This window comes from Oncorhynchus mykiss, chromosome 15, assembly GCF_057628025.1.
Source record: "Oncorhynchus mykiss isolate SJ-2025 chromosome 15, ASM5762802v1, whole genome shotgun sequence".
Taxonomy (NCBI): Eukaryota; Metazoa; Chordata; class Actinopteri; order Salmoniformes; family Salmonidae; genus Oncorhynchus; species Oncorhynchus mykiss.
The window spans coordinates 15885001-15910681 of record NC_143036.1 but is presented as its reverse complement, the minus strand read 5'-3'; the positions used below and the strand labels follow the sequence as shown (position 1 = coordinate 15910681).

The following is a 25681-nucleotide window of genomic DNA, read 5'->3' as shown; positions in this document are numbered from 1 at the left end:
AATTCAGTCGATACAGAGAACCCAAGATTGGAGTCGTCCCTCTACAAAACAAGCCAGTAGTATTTTAAACTACTACCAAATATAACAGCAAGACCATGTTATAGTAGGTTACATATTTAAATTATTTAGCTCTTTATTTGTTTGTTTGTATGTACAGTAAGTGTGTCTGAGTCCTTGTACAGACATGGAGGGTTTGCTATACCTCATGAGATGTTTCATGTATAACCGAATGGATCTCGATGAGCGATGATGCCTCTGCTGTCTTGTGTTAATTATGTGAAGACTTTGCAGTAACTGCTGTAACCAAATGACCATCACGTTGTGCCTGGTTACTACAGCAAACAGACATTAAACTATGCCTTATATAAGAAATGTCACCCACCATAATGCAGAGGAATTCAAAGGCATGTATTCAGTTCTGCCGCCTGGTCCTGTGCTGTGCATTTATAACATGTGTGTAATAATAATGTATGTACTGGATGTGTCCATGTGTGTTTCAGCCAATCCCATGATTGTTTAAGAGCAGTGGTGGAAAAAGTACTTAATTGTCATACATGAGTAAAAGTAAAGATACCTTAATAGAAAATGACTCCAGTAATAGTGAAATTCACCCAGTGAAATACTACTTGAGTAAAAGTCTAAAAGTATTGGGTTTTAAATATACTTAAGTATCAAAAGTAAATGTAATTGCTAAAATATACTTAGGTATCAAAAGTAAAAGTATAAATCATTTCAAATTCCTTATATTAAACAAACCAGACGGCACCATTTTGTGTTGTTTTTTTTTTACGGATAGACAGGGGCACACTCCAACACTCAGCATGTGTGTTTAATGAGTCCACCAGATCAGAGGCAGTAGGGATGACCAGGGATGTTCTCTTGATAAGTATGTGAATTGGACCATTTTCCTTTCCTGCTATTTATTCAAAATTTAACAAGTACTTTTGGGTACATTATTTTCTTTAGGAATGTAGTGAAGTAAAAGTAAAAGTTGTCCAAAATATCAATACTAAAGTAAAGTACAGATACCCCAAAAAACGAATTAAGTAGTACATTGAGGTTCTTTACATCACTGCTAGAGCCATCTTGTATGAAAGTGACACAAGGATCATTCTGTTCCTGGCCTGATAATGCTTGATTAGACATTTTTTAATATCATTTGTCATGTTTACATTAAGAATTATGTTTATATCTGAAATCTTGTGTGTAGAGAATATGACAAATACATGGATAAAAACTGATTCTGGGGTTAGGGATGGGTGTGTATGTTCTAGAACACTAACCGGAAAGGTCAGAGTTGATGGCAATGGTGTAATTTATGGGGTCAAGTATTTAACAATATTGCTGATGTTGATGTTTCAGATGCAGAAGATTAACACACATACGTTAACATCTCCCCATCCCGAGTGTCCCTTGTCTTGTGTTCTGTTGCTAATGATTTCAGTCAATTCCAGGCCCCTTAACCTTTTAGTTTTAAGACCATTCGGGAGGAGCTAGACAGCCACCACACAGGCAGGCCAGCATTGAAATTCTGCATGAATTGTCTCCCAGCGATCTTAGGCACTGCATAGCAGTCACTACAGACCAAGGTTCGATCCCAGGCGGTTTCACAACCCACAGTGGCCGGGAGTCCCCTAGGGCGGCGCACAATTGGACCAGCCTCGTACGGATTAGGGGAGGTTTATGGCCTCTGGGGCTTTACTTGGCTCATCGTGCTTTAGCGACTCCTTGTGGCGGGCCGGGCATCCGCTGGTTGCCTTGCTACCATCCCTATGGTAACAGATACTGTATGCTCAGCACAGTCCAAGCTGATCATTACCCTGCCAGAGAATGGGGAATATTCTAGAAGGGGACAGGTGATGTGGAACGGGGAGAGGGCTGGACACAGAATAAGTAACCTAAAATAGCCGTTATCCTTGTCGAACCAATGGGATGCCTGGCTTAGCAGTTGGCATGGTGATGTCACCACCTTTCAAGTCCTTGGTAAGGTTTGTGTGGCCTTCTTCGGTGTCTTGGCTCTACAAACATTCAGCTGTGTTCATTCTCCTGCGCTCAGTTTGTATGCATGTGTCTGTGAATGTATATGTGTGTGAGTGTGTATTGAACTTCATGTGTTGAGCTGGGTTAGCCTCTTCTGTATTGTGCATCTAGTGCTGAGAATACTCAACTGGGCTGCTGTGAAGCATTGGCTCTTGAGGGACAATGGTGTGGATCAAACTCAGAGTCTCTCTCTTGCTCCTTCTGCTGGCTGTGAGATGCGTAGCACTGGAAGAACCCAAGAAGAATGAATGCGTTGGTGGACATCCAGGAATACCAGGAGACCCAGGCCACAATGGAATGCCAGGCCGAGATGGACGAGATGGGTTCAGAGGTGACAAGGGTGATCGCGGTAAGACAAAGGCACAACCTCCTCAGTTAAATAGGTCTCAATAGAAACCAGCATTTCTGGTCCATGCTAATGAGTTTTTGAAAGTTATTTATTCATTAAAGGTGAAATCGGCATCACAGGACCAACTGGACAGAGTGGCCCCAAAGGAGACAAAGGGGAGCTGGGTAATACTGTATTTTATAATCAAAAATACTTTGTATAGTTATCACTACTGGCTTTCTCTGATAGACAATATAAACACAATTCCTTTATCCTTGCATTTGCAGGTACAGCTGGTCTGGCAGGAATTAAGGGCAGACGGGGTGAGAATGGAGAGAAGGGGCCACCGGGGAAAATGGGGCCCCAAGGAGTCTCAGGGCCCATAGGCCTAAAGGGCCAGAAGGGGGAGCTCGGGTTACCAGGAATCCAGGGACCGAAAGGGGATTTGGGGCCTCTGGGACCTGAAGGGCAGAAGGGGGAGATCGGGCTCCAGGGGGACCGAGGCATCCAGGGGCCCTTGGGAACTCCAGGCCGACCAGGACCAAAGGGAAACCTCGGCCCCCCAGGGTTCAAAGGCAACATTGGTTACCGCGGAGAGCGAGGAAATCTGGGCGAGACAGGGGAGAAGGGAGAGAAGGGGGACACATTCTTCATCCCAAAAAGCGCGTTCTCAGTGGGTCTAACCGAATACACCAAACTCCCACCGGCTAACGCACCGATCAGGTTTGATAAGGTGATTTACAACCGGCAGGACCATTATGACCCACAGACCGGACGGTTCACCTGCGTGGTGGCTGGGGCCTACTACTTTACCTACCACATCACTGTGTTCTCCCGTAATGTAAAAGTAGCATTAGTGAGAAACGGGGTGAAGGTGATCCACACCATGGATAACTACCAGAGCAGTGAGGACCAGGCGGCAGGCGGGACTGTGTTGCACCTGGAGAAAGGGGACAAGGTGTGGCTGCAGGTGGCTGGAGGAGAGCTCTTCAACGGGCTGTTTGCTGATGAAGATGATGATACAACCTTCTCTGGGTTCCTTCTCTTTGGTACAGAATAGGGGTTAGGTCCACATGGCTCAGTGAAGTAACACGGGAAAGTTACAATACTTTCTTACCGCCTGTTACATATGACGTTAATATGACTTTAATACGAAGTTAAGATGACTTTAATATGTTGTTCACATGACTTTAATATGACTTTAATACGAAGTTAAGATGAGTTAATAGCCTATCGTATACAGTCATTTTAGGCAATGACAAAAGCATTGTTTAAATGGTTTGTTATCAAATATGAACATAAACGAAACAACAATTTGTGTGTAATATTTTGATGCTGCAACTGATTTCGCCTATCATTTAAGATCATCTCTCTGATAACTCCGCAAACTATGACAGATTTCCTGTGACATGTGTTCTTGTATCTTGTTTGATTTCAATAAAATGTCATACACTGTAAACAGTTCACTGTCTTTTAATTTACTCCTATGTACAAAGTAGTCGGGTACACATTTGTGAAGAATATATCAGCTGGTGTAATGTGATATACATTTCTGGGTGCGGGCATGAATAAAAAACACTTAGGTATGAGGAAACAGGCTGAGCTTTGCAATACTACAAACAACTGGAAGGTCCTGTACTTTTCAAAGGCATGCCAAATGTCAGTGCCAGAAATGACGGCCGAAGAAGACGCTCGCATTTATTAATCCACGGCTGTTTTTTTTTTTACAATGGAGAGCAACCTACTATGGGCGTGCTTTACTGCGGTGGTCATGTTTTGTTTAACTGTGATTGGCTTTAGGAGGTGTGGTTCTTTTGCGGTCAGACCACCACAAAAATTGAGAAAAACAGTTTGAGTGAATTTGGGGTCGTCACTAGTTACCACAACCATAATGTCGTAAACCCCGACTATTTTTTACAATTTCTGGTCTGTGTGATTTTAAACCTAACTTTAACCCTAATCACACTGCTAATCATATGCCTAACCCTAACCTTAAATTAAGACCAAAAAGCTAATTTTAGATTGTATAAATGTTTACGATATAGCCGTACATTTACGATTTTGACTTTGTGGCTGTGGTAACTAGTGTAAAACCGTGAAGGTCGAACGCAAACTCCACCCCCAAGCAATCACCGCAACAAGTGTACTGATGCTGCTCACCGAAACGACAGCTCGAGCTGCCAATAATCGACCAGCCTCACACACTTGAGTACCAAAGGACTCTAAGTTTGCTAGAACAACTTTTTAAGTTATTGACTCCCTCTTTTTCCATTTATTCATTTGAATAACCAACGCCGGATGTTTTCTCGCCCGCAACCTTTTACCAAGCCAGCTTTCAGTTTTGTAACGTTAAATCTTTTAGAATTTATCGGTTAGCTAGCCAGCTAACTAGCCTACTGTTTGATGTTGCAATTAGTCATTTGTCACGAGATGTTGCAAGCCAGTTTATCAAACTGCAGCCTGCTACTTCCGACATGTTTTCGTGTGTAATCATCGATTGCAGGACCCAAAAGACATTTGGACCTTCAAGTAGCTTGCTAACTCTTTTAGTAAAGTGTTTATCGATTATGGCTATCTAATCAACAAAAACAGCTACTGCTCTGTTGATGAGAAATACCGGTGGCACAGGACAACATCAACGACTATGAGAAGGGTAAGTTATTAAGCAAACGTAACCAAATTGCAGATGAATGTAATATCAATTTGTTGCATCATAAACAAATGTATGGCTAATATGTATCTGGCCAACTTTTTTTGTGAATATAAATGTCATTCACAGTCAATATTGATCAAATCCGTTTGGGTTCTAGTATTGATTTGTTCCTTTAACGTTAACTCAAAAGAGGGGGGTTATTTTAGGGCATTACTCCCCTTGGTGTTATAGTGATGTGGGAGATGCCATTATTTGGGTGCTGTGGGGGTCTCGGTCGCCTACAAAGTAAGAGGTTTATGCTGAAACTAAGTTAATACACAAATAAATAAGCACTTTTTCATCTGGTGTTTTGCTGGCTTATGGGAAAGAACAGGAACGTAATCGCATTTACCATCTTATTCTCCAGCTCTTTTTCAATTTTCAACATTCCCTGTTACTTCCTTTTCAGTATGGATTTATAGCTGTAGTAGATTGTTTTCCAGAGGTATACGTTTTTGTAAGCTTCCGACTAGTACGTGCTCATACACAAGGGAGGTCGAATACCAGACCAGTTCTATCTCTATGGATGGAACGCCAGGCGCAGGGGCGCCAGGCGCAGCATGCAAATTGCACGCTCCCTCAACTTGAGACTTCTGGCGTTGTGACAAAACTGCACATTTTACAGTGGCCTTTTATTGTCCCCAGCACAAGGTGCACCTGTGTAATTATCATGCTATTTAATCAGCTTCTTGATATGCCACACCTGTCAGTTAGATGGATTATCTTGACAAAGGATTAAATGCTAACTAACAGGGATGTAAACAAATTTGTGTGCACAATTTGAGAGAAGTAAGCTTTTTGTGCATATGGGCATTTTCTGGGATCTTGTATTTTAGCTCATGAAACATGGGACCAGCATTTTACATGTTGCGTTTATATTTTTGTTCAGTGTATTTTCACTGGTGTAGGATACTGTTTCTGTTTCACACAGTATATCCACTCGTCACAGGAGTGGTAGTTACATGGAGTTCTTATGTCTGAACTTTGCCTCATATAAACGTCCTTGTTCTCAGAGAAGCTTATGTCAAAGGTCTATCAGTGGGATTGATTTGATACCCTGCTATAACTGGCTCTGTGTCATCCTGGAAAGAGGTTGCCTGGGGGCGGGTTAGTAACTTCACCCCACACTAACTATATGTGCAGTGTCCCAGACCCGTTTTACTGTTTGCTATTTGTATGTGGAATGTTAGTGTCTTGTTAGGTCAGATATTTCTGTGTGTAGCATTCCTACAAGTCCTAGTGTTCATAGTAGCGTCTTGTCCTCTGTTAGCTGTGGTTGGTGTTGGGTTTCCCATTCAGGGCTTTCTGACAGACTATATCAGGTGAGTGAATGAATGAGACAGACACTCTCTACCCAATACCTGGCTTCCCACGATCAAAGGGGGGTGCGGTCTCTCTCAGTATGCCCTCTGTCATTGGACAAAAAGAAGGGGAACTGGGCCGTTGTGAGATATTAGTCTTCAACAAGCTGGCAACAGGTGCCCAGTTAGGAGGGTGTAATGTTACAGAACATTCAGACAGAACTAGGCTAAAATGTGTAGATAAAATAGAAATTGTACTTTGCTTCAGAGAATAGACTATCGTGTCAGCTGCTCTATACAGGACACTTTTTATCTGCAACATCCTGAATGTCAAGGAGTAGGCCACTGCTTGTTAGCACACAGGACTCGGCCAGGTGCTCGTCAGACTAGTCACCAGAAATGCCAAACAACTATGCAATAGGAGATCCTGGTGTGTCTACAGAGATTAGTGAATCTGAACAGCACTAGGTTTAGGATGATTCTGGTGAACAAGCACACAGACATGGCTGCCAGGTCCCAATCTCTGGAAATCACTTTCTCAGAATGTACATGGGGTTTGGTTCTGTTGCATAGGCTAGGTGAGTTAGACAGTGTAACGGTTAAAAAGACCAGACTATCTGATGGGAGGAAAGTGCATTCTTCTGTCTTCCTCTTTCCCTCCCCAATAGTAGATCAATCTACTATTAACACTGAGCAGGCTCTCTGTGTGAGCTAGAGATTCCATCAGATTCCTTGTATAGATGGCATCCAGCGATAATAGTTAGTATTCAGCTTTATATAGCCTAGTAACAGACATGGTTCTAAATTCCATGTGATCTTACATGGATCCACCAATATGATGGAACAATCACATTATCCATTCCAATAATCTGGAGTCTATAGAGTGGGTTTTCAGCAGCTGTAGAGTGGTCGTAAGGCTTCCCTGATTTAAGAGTACTATAATGTATGACTAACTCATAGTGTATGTTGCTGACTAGTAGTCTTAATGGGTGCATTGTAGATGAAACCAGTGCTGCACAGACTGGTATAGCCTGCTTAATCAGATTATTCCTGGGGGAGGAACACACACACAGATGCATGCCGGACGGGGCTTGGTGATAGGAGCCATGGGTGTTTCCTTCGACATTTCCTCAGAGAAACTCAGCTTCTCTTTGGACCACAGACTGGTGAGTTTTACACACACACAAAAAGAAGTGCCCTCTGTGTAGTGTCAAGCCCGAAAGTCTTCTACATGCGTATCAGCGTGGCTAACATGGAAGGTCTTCTACATGCGTATCAGCGTGGCTAACATGGAAGGTCTCCTACGTATCAGCGTGGCTAACATGGAAGGTCTCCTACGTATCAGCGTGGCTAACATGGAAGGTCTCCTACATACGTATCAGAGTGTCTGACATGGAAGGTCTTCTACATATGTATCAGCGTGGCTGACATGGAAGGTCTTCTACATACGTATCAGAGTGTCTGACATGGAAGGTCTTCTACGTATCAGCCTGACTGACATGGAAGGTCTTCTACGTATCAGCCTGACTGACTTGGAAGGTCGTATCAGCGTGACTGACATGGAAGGTCTTCTACATACGTATCAGCGTGGCTGACATGGAAGGGATAAACTATTTTCTCATTCTTTCACAATTTCAATAAGTTCTAGTGTGTTAAATTATTTACCCTGAACGTGTTTGTCTCTCTGGTCAGGATAGCACTCTTAAGCCTGGCTATCTAGATTCGATCACTCCAATAACAACAGACAACCTGAAAACAAGCAGGCTGAGCAGCTTACCATAGAATCATGGCAGTGTTAGTGCTTTTGGGGAGGTTCTGTCTGTTCCATGGCTTAGCTACCAATTTAGAGAACTGCTAGAGAAGTGCCTTTCCCTTCATATTCTCTGTCTAGCCGTCTATTTTAACTATCCGTTTATATTTCTGCCCAATTAGCCATAGCCTGGCCCGGGGCAAGACCACTCTGCTCTGTGTAGGTGAATTGGGGGCTGGAGTTCACTAATGATTACAGGTTTATGACCCCTTACATAAGACTGACTTACCAACCCAAAGAGAAGGAAGTTGATGACCAAGAGATGTGCGCCTCCACTCCTGTCCCATATGGCAGGGTTTCCCACTGTGTAGTGCTAGTGTGTGTGTGTGTGTGTAGATCTACACACTATCTGTGTCTTCTACAGTATGTGTGTATGTTTTTCATTATACTGTGAACCTCCTTAGTATATCTGTGAGTGTAGCCCCAGCCCTCCTCTCTCTGGGAGTCTAATCAGAGGCTGGCTCCAGCTGGCAGCCGTGTGGGGGGGCTCCTCTGCTCTCCTCTCTCTGAGCTCTTAATTAACTCTGGGCCTGAGAGCCAGAGCACCATTTGCTCCCAGACTTCACATGCAACCATGCGAGAACACTGACCTGACCTGCATATTGACCTTCCATATTGTTGAAGCTTAACTTATAGTAAAAATCCACCCAAAACCATTTATTCCTTTAATGTACAGTGTTAAATAGCACTGTGAGAACAATATTTTTGGTGAACAAATGTTTCTTTTTGTAGTTATAATAAGGTTGGTAACATGGGAAATCGTTGTGGAAATCTGCAGTTCAATTCAACTACATCATCCACGATGCAATGCTCTCTCTATGGGCTGACTTGCTAACAACGGCAGATATACAGTGCATTCGGAAACTATTCAGACCCCTAGACTTTTTCCACGTTTTGTTATGTTACAGCCTTATTTTAAAATGTATTAAATCGTTTTCCCCCCTCATCAATCTACACACAATACCCCATAATGTTCAAGCAAAAACAGTTTCATTTTTTAATTAAAAAAAAAAATGTTTGCAAATGAAAGAAACTCACATTTACATACGTATTCAGACCTTTTACTCAGTACTTTGTTGAAACACCTTTGGCAGCTTTTACAGCCTCAAGTCTTCTTGGGTATGACACTACAAGCTTGGCACAACTGTATTTGGAGTTTCTCACCATTCTTTGCAGATCCCTTCAAGCTCTGTCAGGTTGGATGGGGAGCGTCGATACACAGCTATTTTCAGGTCTCTCCAGAGGTGTTAGATCGGGTTCAAGTCCGGGCTCTGGCTGGGCCACTCAAGGACATTCAGAGACTTGTCCCGAAGCCACTTCTGCATTGTCTTGGCTGTGTGCTTAGGGTCATTGTCATGTTGGAAGGTGAACCTTCGCCCCAGTCTGAGCGCTCTGGGCCAGGTTTACATCAAGGATCTCTCTCAACTTTGCTCCGTTCATCTTTCCCTCAATCCTGACTAGTCTCCCAGTCCCTGCCACTGAAAAACATCCCCACAGCATGATGCTGCCACCACCATGCTTCACCGTAGGGATGATGCCAGGTTTCCTCCAGATGTGACGCTAGGCATTCAGGCCAAAGAGTTCAATCTTGTTTTCATCAGACCAGAGAATCTAGTTTCTCATGTTCTGAGAGTCCTTTAGGTGCCTTTTGGCAAAATCTCCACAGAGGACCTCTGTCACACTGACAGAGCTCCAATCGGGTTCTTGGTCACCTCCCTGACCAAGGCCCTTTTCCCCCATTTGGCCGGGCGGCCAGCTTCTAAGAAGAGTCTTGGTGGTTCCAAACTTCTTCATTTAAGAATGATGGACCTTGGACCTTCAGTGATGAATACATTTTTTGGTATCCTTCCCCAGATCTGTGCCTCGACACAATCCTGTCTCGGAGCTCTACAGACAATTTGTTCAACCTCATGGCTTGGTTTTTGCTCTAACATGCACTGTCAACTTTAGGACCTTTTTTTATATAGACAGGCCTTTCCAAATCATGACAAATAAATTGAATTTACCACAGATGGACTCCAAGTTGAAGAAACATCTCAAGGATGATCAATGGAAACAGGATGCACCTGAGCCCAATTTCGAGCCTCATAAATCAAATCAAATTGTATTTGTCACATACACATGGTTAGCAGATGTTAATGCGAGTGTAGCGAAATGCTTGTGCTTCTAGTTCCGACAATGCAGTAATAACCAACGAGTAATCTAACAATTCCAAAACTACTACCTTATACACACAAGTGTAAAGGGATAAAGAATATGTACATAAAGATATGTGAATGAGTGATGGTACAGAACGGCAAAGGGTCTGAATACTTGTGTAAATAAGGCATTTCTGTTTTTATTTTTAACAAATTTGCAAAAATGTCTAAACCTGTTTTCGCTTTGTCATTATGGGGTATTGTGTGTAGATTAATGAGGAACATTTTATATATATATATTTTAGAATAAGGCTGTAACGTCACAAAAAGGGGAATGGGTCTGATTAGTTTCCGAATGCACTGTACTTTTGAGGAGATGGGAAACTGGCCGCGCGGTGCATTCTGAACAATTCTGGGTCAAGGAGCGCTCTCCTTCAAGGAGTGAATGGAGCTTTGTGCGTTAGCTCAAAAACCCAACATTAACACATTGTTTTCAACGAGAAGTACAGCACTGAAAATCTTTTCAGAGATGTGAGAGAATTAATTTGCTATCTGTAGGATCGTATAGCTTTGGAATCGTGACATTGCGTACTTTCGAGGATAATAGGCACGTTTCTTGACTGTGAGAAGGGTTCATATGACACGTGATTGGTTAATGTCATATGTTCCTTCATTCATTCCTATCTCCTTTCAATAATATCTCTGGCAACTGCGCAATGCACCTCGCACTAAAGAGGCAGACATATAGGAAAAATACCCTCCTGTTAAATGACACATTTCTCAAGGTGGGATAATATTGCAAAAATATGATCAATGGCTCATTCAAGAGAAGACATCCTCCTGAGTTATGACATCGGCCAGTATTGAAATCTGACATGTATGATAGACTTTTTTGCGATCTAAAAGTTGTAGTCCCATTAACTTCCAGTGTAGTGATAGCGGCTTTATCACAGTGTTATGTAATACCTACCGGATTTCTGCCTGCTTGAATGCCGGTACATGAAAACATGAAATGACCCAGGGAATCGATGGAACATAACTCAGAGATGCACAAAGACAATATAATATTCAAAATGGGTGAACCTTTCCTTTTATGTAGACCTACATAGTGCTGTAGTATGATTGACGTAAGAGGGTGGCTAGTACAGTAGGAGGTTCCACTGTCTTATGCAGTTTATTGTTCTGGCCAGGGTAAAACTACACACATTTTGTTGATCACTAGATTTGAAGTACTGGCAGGCAGAAACTCCAACTCTTTTGAAACAGAAGCCTGTGCTCTATCCTGCCAAGTGTAGCAGGTCCCAACTGGGTTGTGAATGTTGGTGCTAGGCATAGGGGTAGTGTGCATTGTGCAAGATCAGATGAGTTTGAGATAATACATTGACTAGAGGACAGCCTTAGTGTGCCTGTTCAGTGCTAGAGTAGTCTCTTTCATTCACCAACCTTGTGTCTTACTGGAGTACCTAGAAGCCTTCAAGGGTGGAATGCAAGGCTAGTACGAGTAGAGTAGGAATGGTGAAAGTGCTTTTCTTCTGTTTACAGTAGTGGTCAGAGTGAGTGAGGGGAGAGAGGTTGGTGAACTGTCAACAGAGAAGGTGTAGCATTGAGATAATATATATATGGTGGAAGAGAATGCTAACAACACGTAATCTAACTCTTACTCACTGGAGCTAGAGATGGAGTGGAAAAGCCAGACAGGCAGTCTAATCTATGATAGGCAAGTTAGTTCCTCCATGTAGTATGAACTTTCGCCATTAAGTCTGTATTTGATTAAAAGGTCTATAGCAGAGCCACTGTGTGATCAGTTGGGTCTGTGTGAAACTACTCAGATCTCAGGATGGAGATGGAGAAGCAGAGATCACTCCCTCTCACCTCTCTCTGTCTGCCAAATCTGGAGAAAATGGGCAATTTGTTGCATTAATCACAATGGATTAGTGATTCTCATTGCTTAGTCATGCTCACAAAACCCTTCATCAAAGACTGGCCTGCATTAATCACTGCCCTACGCACGCACGCACGCACGCACGCACTTACACTGAGGCCCACTGCTCCTTGGCCGTAGAAAATATACACCGTCAAGGAGAAATGTACACTGAACTAAAATATAAACGTGACATGCAACAGTTTCTAAGATTTTACTAAGTTACAGTTCATATAAGGAAATCAGTCAATTTAAGTAAATACATTTAAGCCCTCATCTATGGATTTCAAATGACTGGGAATAGAGATATGCATCTGTTGGCCACAGATGCATTACATTTTTTTTAAAGTAGGGGCTTGGATCAGAACACCAGTCAGTATCTGGTGTGACCACCATTTGCCTCATGCAGCATGACATATCTCCTTCGCATAGATCAGGCTGTTGATTGTGGCCTGTGGAGAACTGTGGCCTGTGGAGAACTGAACCCTGTCGCGGACATTGCAAAGAAACTACTTCTTTGCGCGCTTTGAGGACAATACAGTGCCACCGACACGGCCCACTACCAAAGACTGTGGGCTCTCCTTCTGTGGCCAACGTGAGTAAAACATTTAAACGTGTTAACCCTCGCAAGGCTGCCGGCCCAGACGGCTGTCCCCACATGCTTCAAGATGGTCACCATTGTTCCTGTTCCCAAGAAATCTAAGGTAACTGAACTGTCTATCGTCCCGTAGCACTCACTTCTGCCATCATGAAGTGCTTTGAGAGACTAGTCAAAGATCATATCACGTCCACCTTATCTGTTACCCTAGACCCAGTCCAATTTGCTTACCGCCCCAATAGGTCCACAGACGATGCAATCGCCTGTACACTGCCCTATCCCATCTGGACAAGAGGAATACCTATGTATAAAGATGTTCATTGACTACAGCTCAGCATTCAACACCATAGTACCCTCAAAACTCATCATTAAGCTTAAGACCCTGGGTCTCGAACCTGCCCTGTGCAACTGGGTCTTGGACTTCCTGACGGGCCGCCCCCAGGTGGTGATGTTAGGAAACATCTCCACTCCGCTGATCCTCAACACTGGGGCCCCACAATGATGCTTTCTCAGCCCTCTCCTGTACTCCCTGTTCACCCACGACTGTGTGGCCATGCACGCCTCCAACTCAATCATCAAGTTTGCAGACGACACTACAGTGGTAGGCTTGATTACCAACAACGACGAGACAGCCTACAGGGGGAAGGTGAAGTGTCAGGAAAATAACCTCTCACTCAATGTCACCAAAAGAGATGATCGTGGACTTCAGGAAACAGCAGAGGGAGCACTCCCTTATCCACATCGACGGGACAGCAGTGGAGAAGGTGAAAAGTTAAGTTCCTCGGTGTACATATCACCGACAAACTGAAATGGTCCAAGCACACAGACAGTGTGGTGAAGAAGGTGCAAAAGTGCCTCTTCAACCTCAGGAGGCTGAAAAAATGTGTCTTGTCACCTGAAAACCCTCACTAACTTTTACAGGTGCACAATTGAGAACATCCTGTCAGGCTGTATCACTGCTTGGTACGGCAACTGCACCACCCACAACCACAAGGCTCTCCAGAGGGTGGTGCGGTCTGCACAACACATCACCGGGGGCAAACTAACTGCCCTCCAGGACACCTACAACACCCAATGTCACCGGAAGGCCAAAAAGATCCACAAGGACAATAACCATCCTTCCATCCAGAAGGCGAGGTCAGTACAGGTGCATCAAAGCTGGGACGTAGAAGCTGTTTTTCAATCTCTATTTCAAGGCCATCAGATTGTTAAACAGCCACCACTAGCACAGCGAGGCGGCTGCCTACCTACTGACTTGATATCATTGGCCACTTTAATAAATGGAACACTAGTCACTTTAACAATGCCACTTTAAGAATGTTTACATATCTTCTGTTACTCATCTCCTATGTACAGTTGAAGTTGGAAGTTTACATATATTTAAACTCAGTTTTTCACAATTCTTGACATTTAATCATGCAAAAAAATCCCTATCTTAGGTTTTTTAGGATCACCACTTTCTTTTTGAAATGTTAGAATAATAGTAGAGATTTATTTCAGCATTTCTTTCTTTCATCACATTCCCAGTGGGTCAGAAGTTAACATACACTCAATTAGTGTTTGGTAGCATTGCCTTTAAATTGATTAACTTGGGTCAAATGTTTCGGGTAGCCTTGCACAAGCTTCCTACAATAAGTTGGGTGAATTTTGTCCCATTTCCTCCTGACAGAGCCGGTGTAACTGAGTCAGGTTTGTAGGCCTCCTTGCTCGCACACGCTTTTTCAATTCTGCCCACAAATTTTCTATGGTATTGAGGTCAGGGCTTTGTGATGGCCACTCCAATACCTTGACTTTGTTGTCCTTAAGCCATTTTCCCACAACTTATGCTTGGGGTCATTGTTCATTTGGAAGACCTATTTGCGACCAAGCTTTAACTTCCTGACTGATGTCTTGAGATTTCGCTTCATATATCCACAATTTTCCTACCTCATGATGCCATCTATTTTGTGAAGTGCACCAATCTTTGTCCCCATGTGCAGTTGCAAACCATAGTCTGGCTCTTTTATGGTGGTTTTGGAGCAGCGGCTTCTTCCTTGCTGAGCGGCCTTTCAGGTTATGTTGATATAGGACTCGTTTTACTGTACCTGTTTCCTCCAGCATCTTCACAAGGTCCTTTGCTGTTGTTCTGGGATTGAGTTGCACTTTCGCACCAAAGTACGTTCATCTCTAGGAGACAGAACGCGCCTCCTTCCTGAGTGTTATGATGGCTGCGTGGTCCCATGGTGTTTGTCATTGCGTACTATTGTTTGTACAGATGAACGTGGTATCTTCAGATGTTTGGAAATTGCTCCCAAGGATGAACCAGATTTGTGGAGGTCTACAATTTTTTGCTGAGGTCTTGGCTGATTTCTTTTGATTTTCCCATGATGTCAAGCAAAGAGGCACTGAGTTTGAAGGTAGGCCTTGAAAAATATCCCCATCTCCAATTGACTCAAATTATGTCAATTAGCCTATCCGAAGCTTCTAAAGCCATGACATAGCTGTTTAAAGGCACAGTCAACTTAGTGTATGTCAACTTCAGACCCACTGGAGTTGTGAATAAGTGAAATAATCTCTCTGTAAACCATTGTTGGAAAAATTACTTGTCATGCACAAAGTAGATGTCCTAATCGATTTGCCAAAACTATAGTTTGTTAACAAGAAATTTGTGGAGTGGTGGAAAAACGAGTTTTAATGACTCCATTCGAAGTGTATGTAAACTTCCGACTTCAACTATATATACTGTATCCTTCACTATCTATTGCATCTTAGCCACTTTGTCACTGCTCATCCATATATTTTATACTTATATATTCTCATCCAGTTCCTTTACTAAATTATTTGTATTCTGTTTTGTTGTGTAATTTGTTAGATATTACTTGTTAGATACTGCTGTGCTGTTGGATCTAAGTAGCATATGCAGTTCACTGCCCTCGCAATAACATTTGCTAACCATGTGTATGTGACCAATAGAATGTTGTCCCACTCCTCATAAATGGCTTTGAAGTTGCTGGATATTGGCGGGAACTGGAACACACTGTCGTACATGTAGATCCAGAGCATCTCAAACGAGCTTAATGGGTGACATGTCTGAGTATGCAGACTATGAACTGGGACATGTTCAGCTTCCAGGAATTGTGTACAGATCCTTGCGACATGGGGCCGTGCATTTTCATGCTAAAACATTAGGTGATGGTGGCTGATGAATGGCACGACAATGGGCCTCAGGATCTCATCACTTGTGCTCATTGTCCGTAGCTTATGCCTGCCCATACCATAACCCCACCACCACCATGGGGCACTCTGTTCACAACGTTGACATCAGCAAACCGCTCACCCACACGATGACATACACGCTGTCTGCCATCTGCCCGGTACAGTTGAAACCGGGATTCATCCGTGAAGAGCACACTTCTCCTGTGTGGCAGGTGAGTATTTGCCAACTGAAGTCGGTTACAATGCCACACTGCAGTCAGGTCAAGACCCTGGTGAGGATGATGAGCTTCCCTGAGCAAACCCACAGTTTCACCAGCTGTCCGGGTGTCTGGTCTCAGACAATCCCGCAAGTGAAGAAGCTGGCTGTGGAGGTCCTGGGCTGGTGTGGTTACACGTGGTCTGTGGTTGTGAGGCTGATTGGACGTAATGCCAAATTCTCTAAAACAATGTTGGAAGCGGCTTACGGTAGATAAATGAACATTGAATAATCTCGGCAACAGCTCTGGTGGACATTCCTGTAGTCAGCATGCCAATTGCACGCTCCCTCAACTTGAGACATCTGTGGCGTTGTGTGACACAAGTGCACATTTTAGTGGCCTTTAATTGTCCCCAGCATAAGGTACACCTGTGTAATGATCATGCTGTTTAGTCAGCTTCTTGATATGCCACCTCAGGTGGATGGATTATCTTGGCAAAGGAGAAATGCTCGCTAACAGGGATGTAAACAAATTTGTGCCCAACATTTGAGAGAAATAAGCTCTCTGTGCGTATGGAACATTTCTGGGATCTTTTATTTCAGCTCATGAAACATGGGACCAACACTTTGTGTTTCATTTATATTTTTGTTCAGTGTAGATAGGATAGCTGTCAGGGAGAGAGACTGCCAGACACCCTCTCTTTCTCCCTCTCATTCTTTCACTCACACACTCAAAGCTCAGAAACACATGCTGTTAACAAAAGAGCAATCTTTTTCTTGCACTCACATATATACAACGATTTATGTTACTATACTAAGTCAGCAATAATACTGTACTCCACTCAAGATATATTTTATTCATACTTCACAGCAACATACGCATTTGCAGACTCATAAATGCATAGTGTTATTGGCTAAACATTATACTGGTAGGGGCACCCATTCATTTGTAGTAAACAAATAATTAGGCCTACTTTACTTTTCTGCATTACTCGTAGTGTTTCCTTGAATCACATTCTAAATCCGAATTGTGTTTTTTTTTTTTTATGTCCGTCTAGCTGCTTCTGGTGTAAATCACTTCCTGAAAGGCCTATTTCAAGTTGACAGTGTACCCCTCACTTGTGTGCCTCCTTCAGGGCTGTGTGTATGGTAGCAGGCAGTCTAGTGTTAAAGATAAAGGCAACTCTGGCTATTTTGTACTAGTGTGCTTTAAGGATATGCTAAATAAACCACTGGATAGGCTATCCTATTTAGCAGTTAATTTAGCCTTTCCTACTTAGCCTATTAGGCTAAATAAACTGCTGGATAGGCTAAATAAACCACTGGATAGGCTAAATAGAATAGGCTAAATAAACCACTGGATAGGCTAAATAGAATAGGCTAAATAAACCACTGGATAGGCTAAATAGAATAGGCTAAATAAACCGCTGGATAGGCTAAATAGAATAGGCTAAATAAACCACTGGATAGGCTAAATAGAATAGGTTAAATAAACTGCTGGATAGGCTAAATAGAATAGGCTAAATAAACCGCTGGATAGGCTAAGTAGGCTAAATAAACTACTAAATAGGGTAGGCTAAATAAACTGCTGGATAGGCTAAATAGGATAGGCTAAATATACTGCTTGATAGGTCAACTGCTGGCTAGGCTAAATAGGCTAAATAACCCGCTGGATAGGCTAAATCAACTGCTGACTAGGCTAAATAACCCGCTGGATAGGATAAATAAACTGCTGGGTAGGCTAAATAGGCTAAATAACCCGCTGGATAGGATAAATAAACTGCTGGCTAGGCTAAATAGGCTAAATAACCCGCTGGATAGGCTAAATCAACTGCTGACTAGGCTAAATAACCCGCTGGATAGGATAAATAAACTGCTGGGTAGGCTAAATAGGCTAAATAACCCGCTGGATAGGCTAAATCAACTGCTGGCTAGGCTAAATAAACCGCTCTTATTTGCACAGTTTCCCTGTGTTTTATAATGTTAATAAAGGGTAATAAAACATTGAAATCAAAGGGCCTTTTAAACGACCAAGGACACTGTAGTAAGAAGAGTAATATAAAGTGTTATGTTATAAAACAAAACTCTCCTTCCAGACTCACATTAAGCTTCTCCAATCCAAAATTAAATCTAGAATCGGCTTCCTATTTCACAACAAAGCATCCTTCACTTGTGCTGCCAAAAATACCCTCGCAAAACTGACTATGGCGATGTCATTTACAAATAGCCTCCAACGCTCAACTCGGCAAACTGGATGTAGTCTATCACAGTGCCATCCGTTTTGTCACCAAAGCCCCATATACTACCCACCACTGTGACCTATATGCTCTCGTTGCCTGGTCCTTGCTTCATATTCGTCGCCAAACCCACTGGCTCCAGGTCATCTATAAGTCTTTGCTAGGTAAAGCCCCGCCTTATCTCAGCTCACTAGTCACCATAGCAACCCCCATCCGTAGCACACGCTCCAGAATGTATATTTCACTGGTCATCCCCAAAGTCAACATCTTTCCTTCCAGTTCTCTGCTGTCAATGACTGGAACAAATTGCAAAAATCACTGAAGCTGGAGACTCATATCTCCATCGCTAACTTTAAGCATCAGCTGTCAGAGCAGCTTACCGATCATTGCACCTGTACACAGCCCATCTGTAAATAGCCCACCCAACTACCTCATCCCCATACTGTTAATTTTTGCTCCTTTGCACACCAGTATCTCTACTTTCACATTCTTCTTCTGCACATCTATCACTCCAGTGGTTAATTGCGAAATTGTAAATATTTTGCCACTATGGCCAATTTATTGCCGTACCTTCCTACTCTTACTACATTTGCATACACTGTATATAGACTTTTCTATTGTGTTATTGACTGTACGTTTGTTTATCCAATGTGTAACTGTTTTTTGTCGCACTGCTTTGCTTTATCTTGGCCAGGTCACAGTTGTAAATGAGAACTTGTTCTCAACTGGCCTACCTGGTTAAATAAAATAAGTGTTACGTAACATGTCTTGTCTCTTTAGGCGGGGCAGAGCGATGCAGCCCGGTCTACCAGCGACGACTCCCTCTCCTGTCGCGATGGCTCCTCCACCGACCCTGACCTTCAACCTCGAGCCTGGCCCCGACCCCTCTGCGATCTTTACCCTACCCAGGGTCACGTGGAGAGGGCGGCGCCCCCGTCCCTGTTGTCTGGGTGTGGTGCCCAGGTACAGCTTGTGACCTATGACCCCCACAATGAGGAGAGTAGACTGAACGGGCTCAACACGGACACCTGGTCCAGCCGAGTGATAGGCCACCCTGAGATGAAGCCCTACCCCTCCAGGATCATGAGGCTCTTCTCTACCCAGAGGAAGTGCACCGTTCCTGGGGACAGTCCGGGCTCAACCAGGCCCCTCTCCTTCCAGGGCCCTCAATCCAGTGCCGGGGGCCCGCAGGCTTGGCCAGTCCTGTCAGGGCTTGCCGTCATGGGCTCCTTTAAGAAGCTGCGCTCCTCAGTGCTCCAAGGCATTCAGAACCGAGGGACAGCTAATCCGGATGGGGAGTACATCTCAGCAGCCAACCAGGGTGAATATAATGGAATGGTCACAACCAATCAGAGCTTAAGACTGAGGTGTGGGGAGGGATATAGTGTGTCCAGTAGGGTGTCTATTGGCCAGCAGATGGCTGGTATGAGCCCTTATAGTTCTGACAATGAAGAAGAGGAGGAGGTAGTAGATAAGGAAGAGGGACTGCAGAGGAACACACGCTTTTCAAGGAGTATCCGGAGAGCATATGGGGCGGGGCGCATCTCACTGCTGGACACTGGGCAGAACGGGGAACGCGGGGAGGGTCCAGGACAGGGGGTTTCATCCAATCAGAGGCCAGGTTTAGGCTCCAGTTCAGGGTCTGAGGTGAACCTACATTCGGAAGAGAGCGTCAACGTGCTGAGCAGACTAACCAAGAGCGCAGACAACCTACACCTTAAGGCCCCTTTCAGACGCAAAGCCCCTTCTCCCTCTCCAAATGACTCACCTGGTACCATTGGCTCTGTAGTGGCCAATGTGGGCCCCAGCATACAGAGATCAGCCAGTGTCTCGTCCGTGGACCTTAGGGACCGCAGCCAGAGCCCTGGTCGCCTTAGGAGTCCCCTAGGGGCCAGGGGCCACATGTTGAAGCTAGTGAGCAGCATGACTGACCTGACCGTGAGACGCAGGCCTAACCTGTCCCCCGTCACTTGCCCGGGCTCCCCCGTGACTCCCCTGTCCCCCCTCAGCCGTCTCCACGACGACTACTCCCGCCGTACGCCCTGCCTTCCCTCCGGCGACCGTCAACGGCGGCCCTCGCCCGCCAGAACGAGGAACGTCACTCTGGTATCACTGGAACACACGCCGACCATCCACCCCCACCTCCAGGGAAGACCAGACCATGTCTTCAGTTTCCCAACCTATAGTGAACCTCTCGCTACAACCTCATCTCCCCTGAGGAGCAGCCTGTGTGAGGGGGGCAGGCCTCAGGAGGGATGGGGAGATGGGTGGAGAGCTCAGTGTGACTCCACTCCACTCCCCCAGGGGGAGCCATGTGAGAGCCACAGCAAACACCAGCCGGAGGTCAATGCAGAGGTCAAGACGGCACCAAAGCAGGTAAGATAATACTTTGGTGCTCCAATCTGCTACACTGGCTAAGTCCTACTGGAATGTCTGAACTACTGATCTGAAAGACATCAGGTGAAAGCGATGTGCTGGTGGTGACATCTCATTCCTATTTATTCAGCGGGCTCAAAGGGAAGCACAGTGAAAAGTCGTCATGGGGGTGAAGGCAGACAGTCTCATCCTTATCAATTGGAGCAGAATGATCCGTTGTAAGGCCTTTATCCTAATAATTCGATCTTCTGGCAGTGACCTTGTCTTGTGAAATGGAACGTAGTCGTGGAGATATCTGGTGGTTTATGAAGTGATCTTTGATTATGTCAGGTCTCTTAAAGTCATTTAGATAAGTGAGTGGAGGCGCGTGTCTCTAGCTAACCAAAGAATCCAACGCTTGCGTGCCCATGCCTAGTCCAAAGTTCCTGTCCAACATGATTGGTCAAGTCAGTTGTCAATCAGGGTTTACAGCCCAGCTGATTGGCCCCAGCCCTGTGTCACATCTACTGTCACTTTATCTGTGTCTCATAAGCGTCGGTCTAGTGTATTTGTCACCACTGTGATTGCGTGACTCCCAGCAGCCACAGCCCTAGCAGGGTCACGTGTCGGCCGGCTGTAGAGGCCGGCCAATCTGAAGGAGCAGAACAGGCACAGTTAATTATTAGGTATTGTTTATGATTGGTGGTGGGATTGGTTGCATAAGCAAGCGGGGCTCCTGTTCCAGTGTGCTGTGGCTGGCTGGTTATCAGTAAGAGCAATGCTGTCCCCTCCCTTCCCCACTCTGCCCTCAACAACAGGCAGGCAGGCAGGCCACCGGGACAAAGTCCACTAGTCACGCTGGGCCTGGGAGTTTACAGAGAGATCTAGGAAAACACTACCGACACACCAGGAATAATACACTGTCTGGGTTGTTAGAGGACTGAATATTCAATCAGAAGACTGGTTTATTTGATTGAGAACCATGATGGCAGATTTTAGTTGATCAGATGGAAGGAAATTAGCTGATTTTCATTGGTTGAAGAGAGAGAAGCAGGCAGGGGAACTGTGCAGTAGATAACTAAAGGAGAAGCAGACCCAGACCTCGGGACAGAGGCCTGTGAGTGTGTTGGCGTTTGACCATGGTGCTGATCTACTGTGTACCTTTCCAGTGCATATGGACCAGACCAGACCAAGATCAGGAGGAGCTGGAGGTAAAGGAACTTCTCTCTTCTGACATGCCAATGACAAACAAATTCAACTTAACCAGTACAGTATACTAGTAAGCTCTCTGGTCAGTTAGACTAACCATTGCAAACAATTTCTCTTGGGCAGTAACTTAAATAGGAGGAAATGTATTCTCTTCTGTCGCTCCTCCTTGTGTGTACACATAAAATTTGATAATACTTTTTACATGAATTCAGGGTATGTGATATGGGAGAAGAATGTGCAAAAATAAATATTCCATATCACTGACATTTGTACGGACTTTCCACATTTGACACGTCAGCTAAACAGCATGCTCTGTTTCTGATTAACAGACATTCTTTAACGAGGATGTGTTTAATTAGGACCAGGCATTGTGGGACATCAAATTTGACCTTTCACCTTTACTCTTACCTGTAGGACACATCAGACGAACAGGGCAGAGAGGCACTGTTAGGGGGTGAAGAGGCGCCCTCTCCTTCAGCCACCGGTACCACTCTCACCCCAACATGTTCCCTAGATTCTCCCACCTCACCCATATTAACCACATCACCCATGGCAACAGGCGCAATGGAAACGTCCACGTCCGTCACCCCCAGACGGAGGGCGGGGCGATCGAGGCCTCGGCCAATCTCTGACTACGCTCAGCTGGTTGCCAGGAAGTACGCCATCCCCGAGGAGGAGGCGGAGCTACATCCTGAGGAGAGGATTACAAATGGAACTCCCTGTCAGGACTTCAAAAGTAATGGAGGCTCGCAGGACAGTGACAGCCAAGAGAACTACAATATGAATGGAGATCTCCGGTGCCGGAGAAGACGGCCTATGTCTGTGATTGGAGGAGTGGATCTGTACTCTTCACCTGGCGCTGAGGGGAGAGAGGACCGCCTGCCGTCTGTAAGCACCTCACTGTTTAACAATGGCTAGATATACTGAGAGATTTGTGTAACACAGTATGTCAAATAATGCCCTGTTTGTGATTGAGGTGCAAAACCCTTGGACGTTCCCAAAGGCCCCTAACACTGTCCTTTCCATGTCGCTCTAGCTCCTGTCACGCCCCCCTGTCCCATCCCACCAAGTGCCCTCCTACAGGGCTGTGTCGGCCAGGTTCCGCCCCTCCACCTTCTCCCAGAGCACCCCCATTGGACTGGACCGCCTTGGACAACGCAAACTACACAGAGTCCTCAGTGGTGAGGGAGGGAGTGTGTGTGAAAGGGAGGAATAAAGATGGAGTATGTCTGTGTATGAGAGGCAGTGGGGTAGAATGTCTGGTAAAGAAGCAGAGAGCAGATTGGCCAACATGCATGTTGTGTAACAACTACACAATACTCTGTCCATGTATGAAGGTACGAGATCCGAGTTAAAAGTACGCAGAAATGAATAGGGCCTGATTTCTTTTATTTTTACATTTTAATAAAAAAATAAATCCACTGAGTAAATCTAACAACCCGATTCTCGAGCTGCAACACACAGACATGAACGGAGTTTCTGTCAACGGACATGGAGATGAATACATCATTTTTCAACGTAGCTTCCTCGTGTCTGTCCCTCCTGTTTGTTGTGATGCTGAGTTTGCGGACTGTCAGCTGTAAGTTAACACATGGACTCTGTGTGTTGTGGAAAGGTAAAGGCATTGGTTCAAGCTAACGTTAGCGAACATAAGATGGACATTCAGTGCGCTCTAATGTGCCAGCAGTTCACTCGCATTTGCTAGTGAAAGAAATGAAATGCAAGTATGAAAAATAACTGTTCGCATTTGTGCGAGTGTGAAAAACATTTAATTCTGCGTCCCATTAGTTGTATTTTCCACGTAACATTACGAGGAGAATGCAACCTGATAGACTAACAGTAATTATGATCCACGTCACAAAAAGCATTACAAAAGTATAATCAAAAATAAATATAAACATCATGGAATTAAATGGAGTTGAGTTTAGAAGACTGCGCGATGAAGAATTAATGAGTGTCCTGTATTAGATTTGGAGGCAATACTTCTAAAATGCCTTTGCACTACATTTTAGATTTGATCAATTTCAAAAATCTGAAATGATATATGCGCAACGAAATACAATAGACACCTTTACATAGGCTGAAACAGACTCTTCTAGCGAACAGCGTTCAGATTCTCTTTGCGGTAGCCTACTGAACAGCGTTCAGATTCCCTTTGCATTATCCTACTGAACAGCGTTCAGATTCTCTTTGCGGTAGCCTACTGAACAGCCTTCAGATTCTCTTTGCGGTAGCCTACTGAACAGCCTTCAGATTCTCTTTGCATTATCCTACTGAACAGCGTTCAGATTCCCTTTGCATTATCCTACTGAACAGCGTTCAGATTCCCTTTGCATTATCCTACTGAACAGCGTTCAGATTCCCTTTGCGGTAGCCTACAGAACAGCCTTCAGATTCCATTTGCATTATCCTACTGAACAGCGTTTAGATTCCCTTTGCGGTATCCTACTGAACAGCCTTCAGATTCCCATTGCATTATCCTACTGAACAGCGTTCAGATTCCCTTTGCATTATCCTACTGAACAGCGTTCAGATTCCCTTTGCATTATCCTACTGAACAGCGTTCAGATTCCCTTTGCATTATCCTACTGAACAGCGTTCAGATTCCCTTTGCATTATCCTACTGAACAGCGTTCAGATTCCCTTTGCGGTAGCCTACAGAACAGCCTTCAGATTCCATTTGCATTATCCTACTGAACAGCGTTCAGATTCCCTTTGCGGTAGCCTACTGAACAGCCTTCAGATTCCCTTTGCATTATCCTACTGAACAGCGTTCAGATTCCCTTTGCATTATCCTACTGAACAGCGTTCAGATTCCCTTTGCATTATCCTACTGAACAGCGTTCAGATTCCCTTTGCATTATCCTACTGAACAGCCTTCAGATTCCCTTTGCATTATCCTACTGAACAGCGTTCAGATTCCCTTTGCGGTAGCCTACTGAACAGCCTTCAGATTCCCTTTGCATTATCCTACTGAACAGCGTTCAGATTCTCTTTGCGGTAGCCTACTGAACAGCGTTCAGATTCTCTTTGCGGTAGCCTACTGAACAGCCTTCAGATTCCCTTTGCGGTAGCCTACTGAACAGCCTTCAGATTCCCTTTGCGGTAGACTACTGAACAGCGTTCAGATTCCCTTTGCGGTAGCCTACTGAACAGCCTTCAGATTCCCTTTGCATTATCCTACTGAACAGCGTTCAGATTCCCTTTGCGGTAGCCTACTGAACAGCCTTCAGATTCCCTTTGCGGTAGCCTACTGAACAGCCTTCAGATTCCCTTTGCGGTAGCCTACTGAACAGCCTTCAGATTCCCTTTGCGGTAGACTACTGAACAGCGTTCAGATTCCCTTTGCGGTAGCCTACTGAACAGCCTTCAGATTCCCTTTGCGGTAGCCTACTGAACAGCCTTCAGATTCCCTTTGCGGTAGCCTACTGAACAGCCTTCAGATTCCCTTTGCGGTAGCCTACTGAACAGCGTTCAGATTCTCTTTGCGGTAGCCTACTGAACAGCCTTCAGATTCTCTTTGCGGTAGCCTACTGAACAGCGTTCAGATTCTCTTTGCGGTAGTCTACTGAACAGCGTTCAGATTCTCTTTGCGGTAGCCTACTGAACAGCCTTCAGATTCCCTTTGCGGTAGCCTACTGAACAGCCTTCAGATTCCCTT

General features: G+C 44.5%; 2 protein-coding genes across 2 annotated transcripts in view; both read left to right on the top strand.

Annotated features, from left to right (window-relative positions):
* Positions 1–231: 231 nt before the first annotated feature.
* LOC110489658 (C1q and TNF related 9) lies at positions 232–3827 on the top strand. The gene is made up of 3 exons (XM_021562410.3): positions 232–2389; positions 2491–2553; positions 2656–3827. The coding sequence occupies exons 1-3, from the start codon at positions 2203–2205 to the stop codon at positions 3426–3428; spliced, it is 1023 nt and encodes a 340-aa protein (XP_021418085.1). The 5' UTR covers positions 232–2202; the 3' UTR covers positions 3429–3827.
* Positions 3828–4452: 625 nt separating this feature from the next.
* Positions 4453–25681, top strand: part of LOC110489659 (uncharacterized) — a 34291-nt gene continuing 13062 nt past the window's right edge. Inside the window, exons 1-5 of the mRNA XM_036943848.2 lie at positions 4453–5021; positions 19237–20832; positions 21981–22022; positions 22435–22908; positions 23057–23201. Of these exons, the coding sequence (XP_036799743.2) occupies positions 5013–5021; positions 19237–20832; positions 21981–22022; positions 22435–22908; positions 23057–23201 (2266 nt within the window). The 5' untranslated portion in view covers positions 4453–5012. The remainder of the gene's footprint in view (positions 5022–19236; positions 20833–21980; positions 22023–22434; positions 22909–23056; positions 23202–25681) is intronic.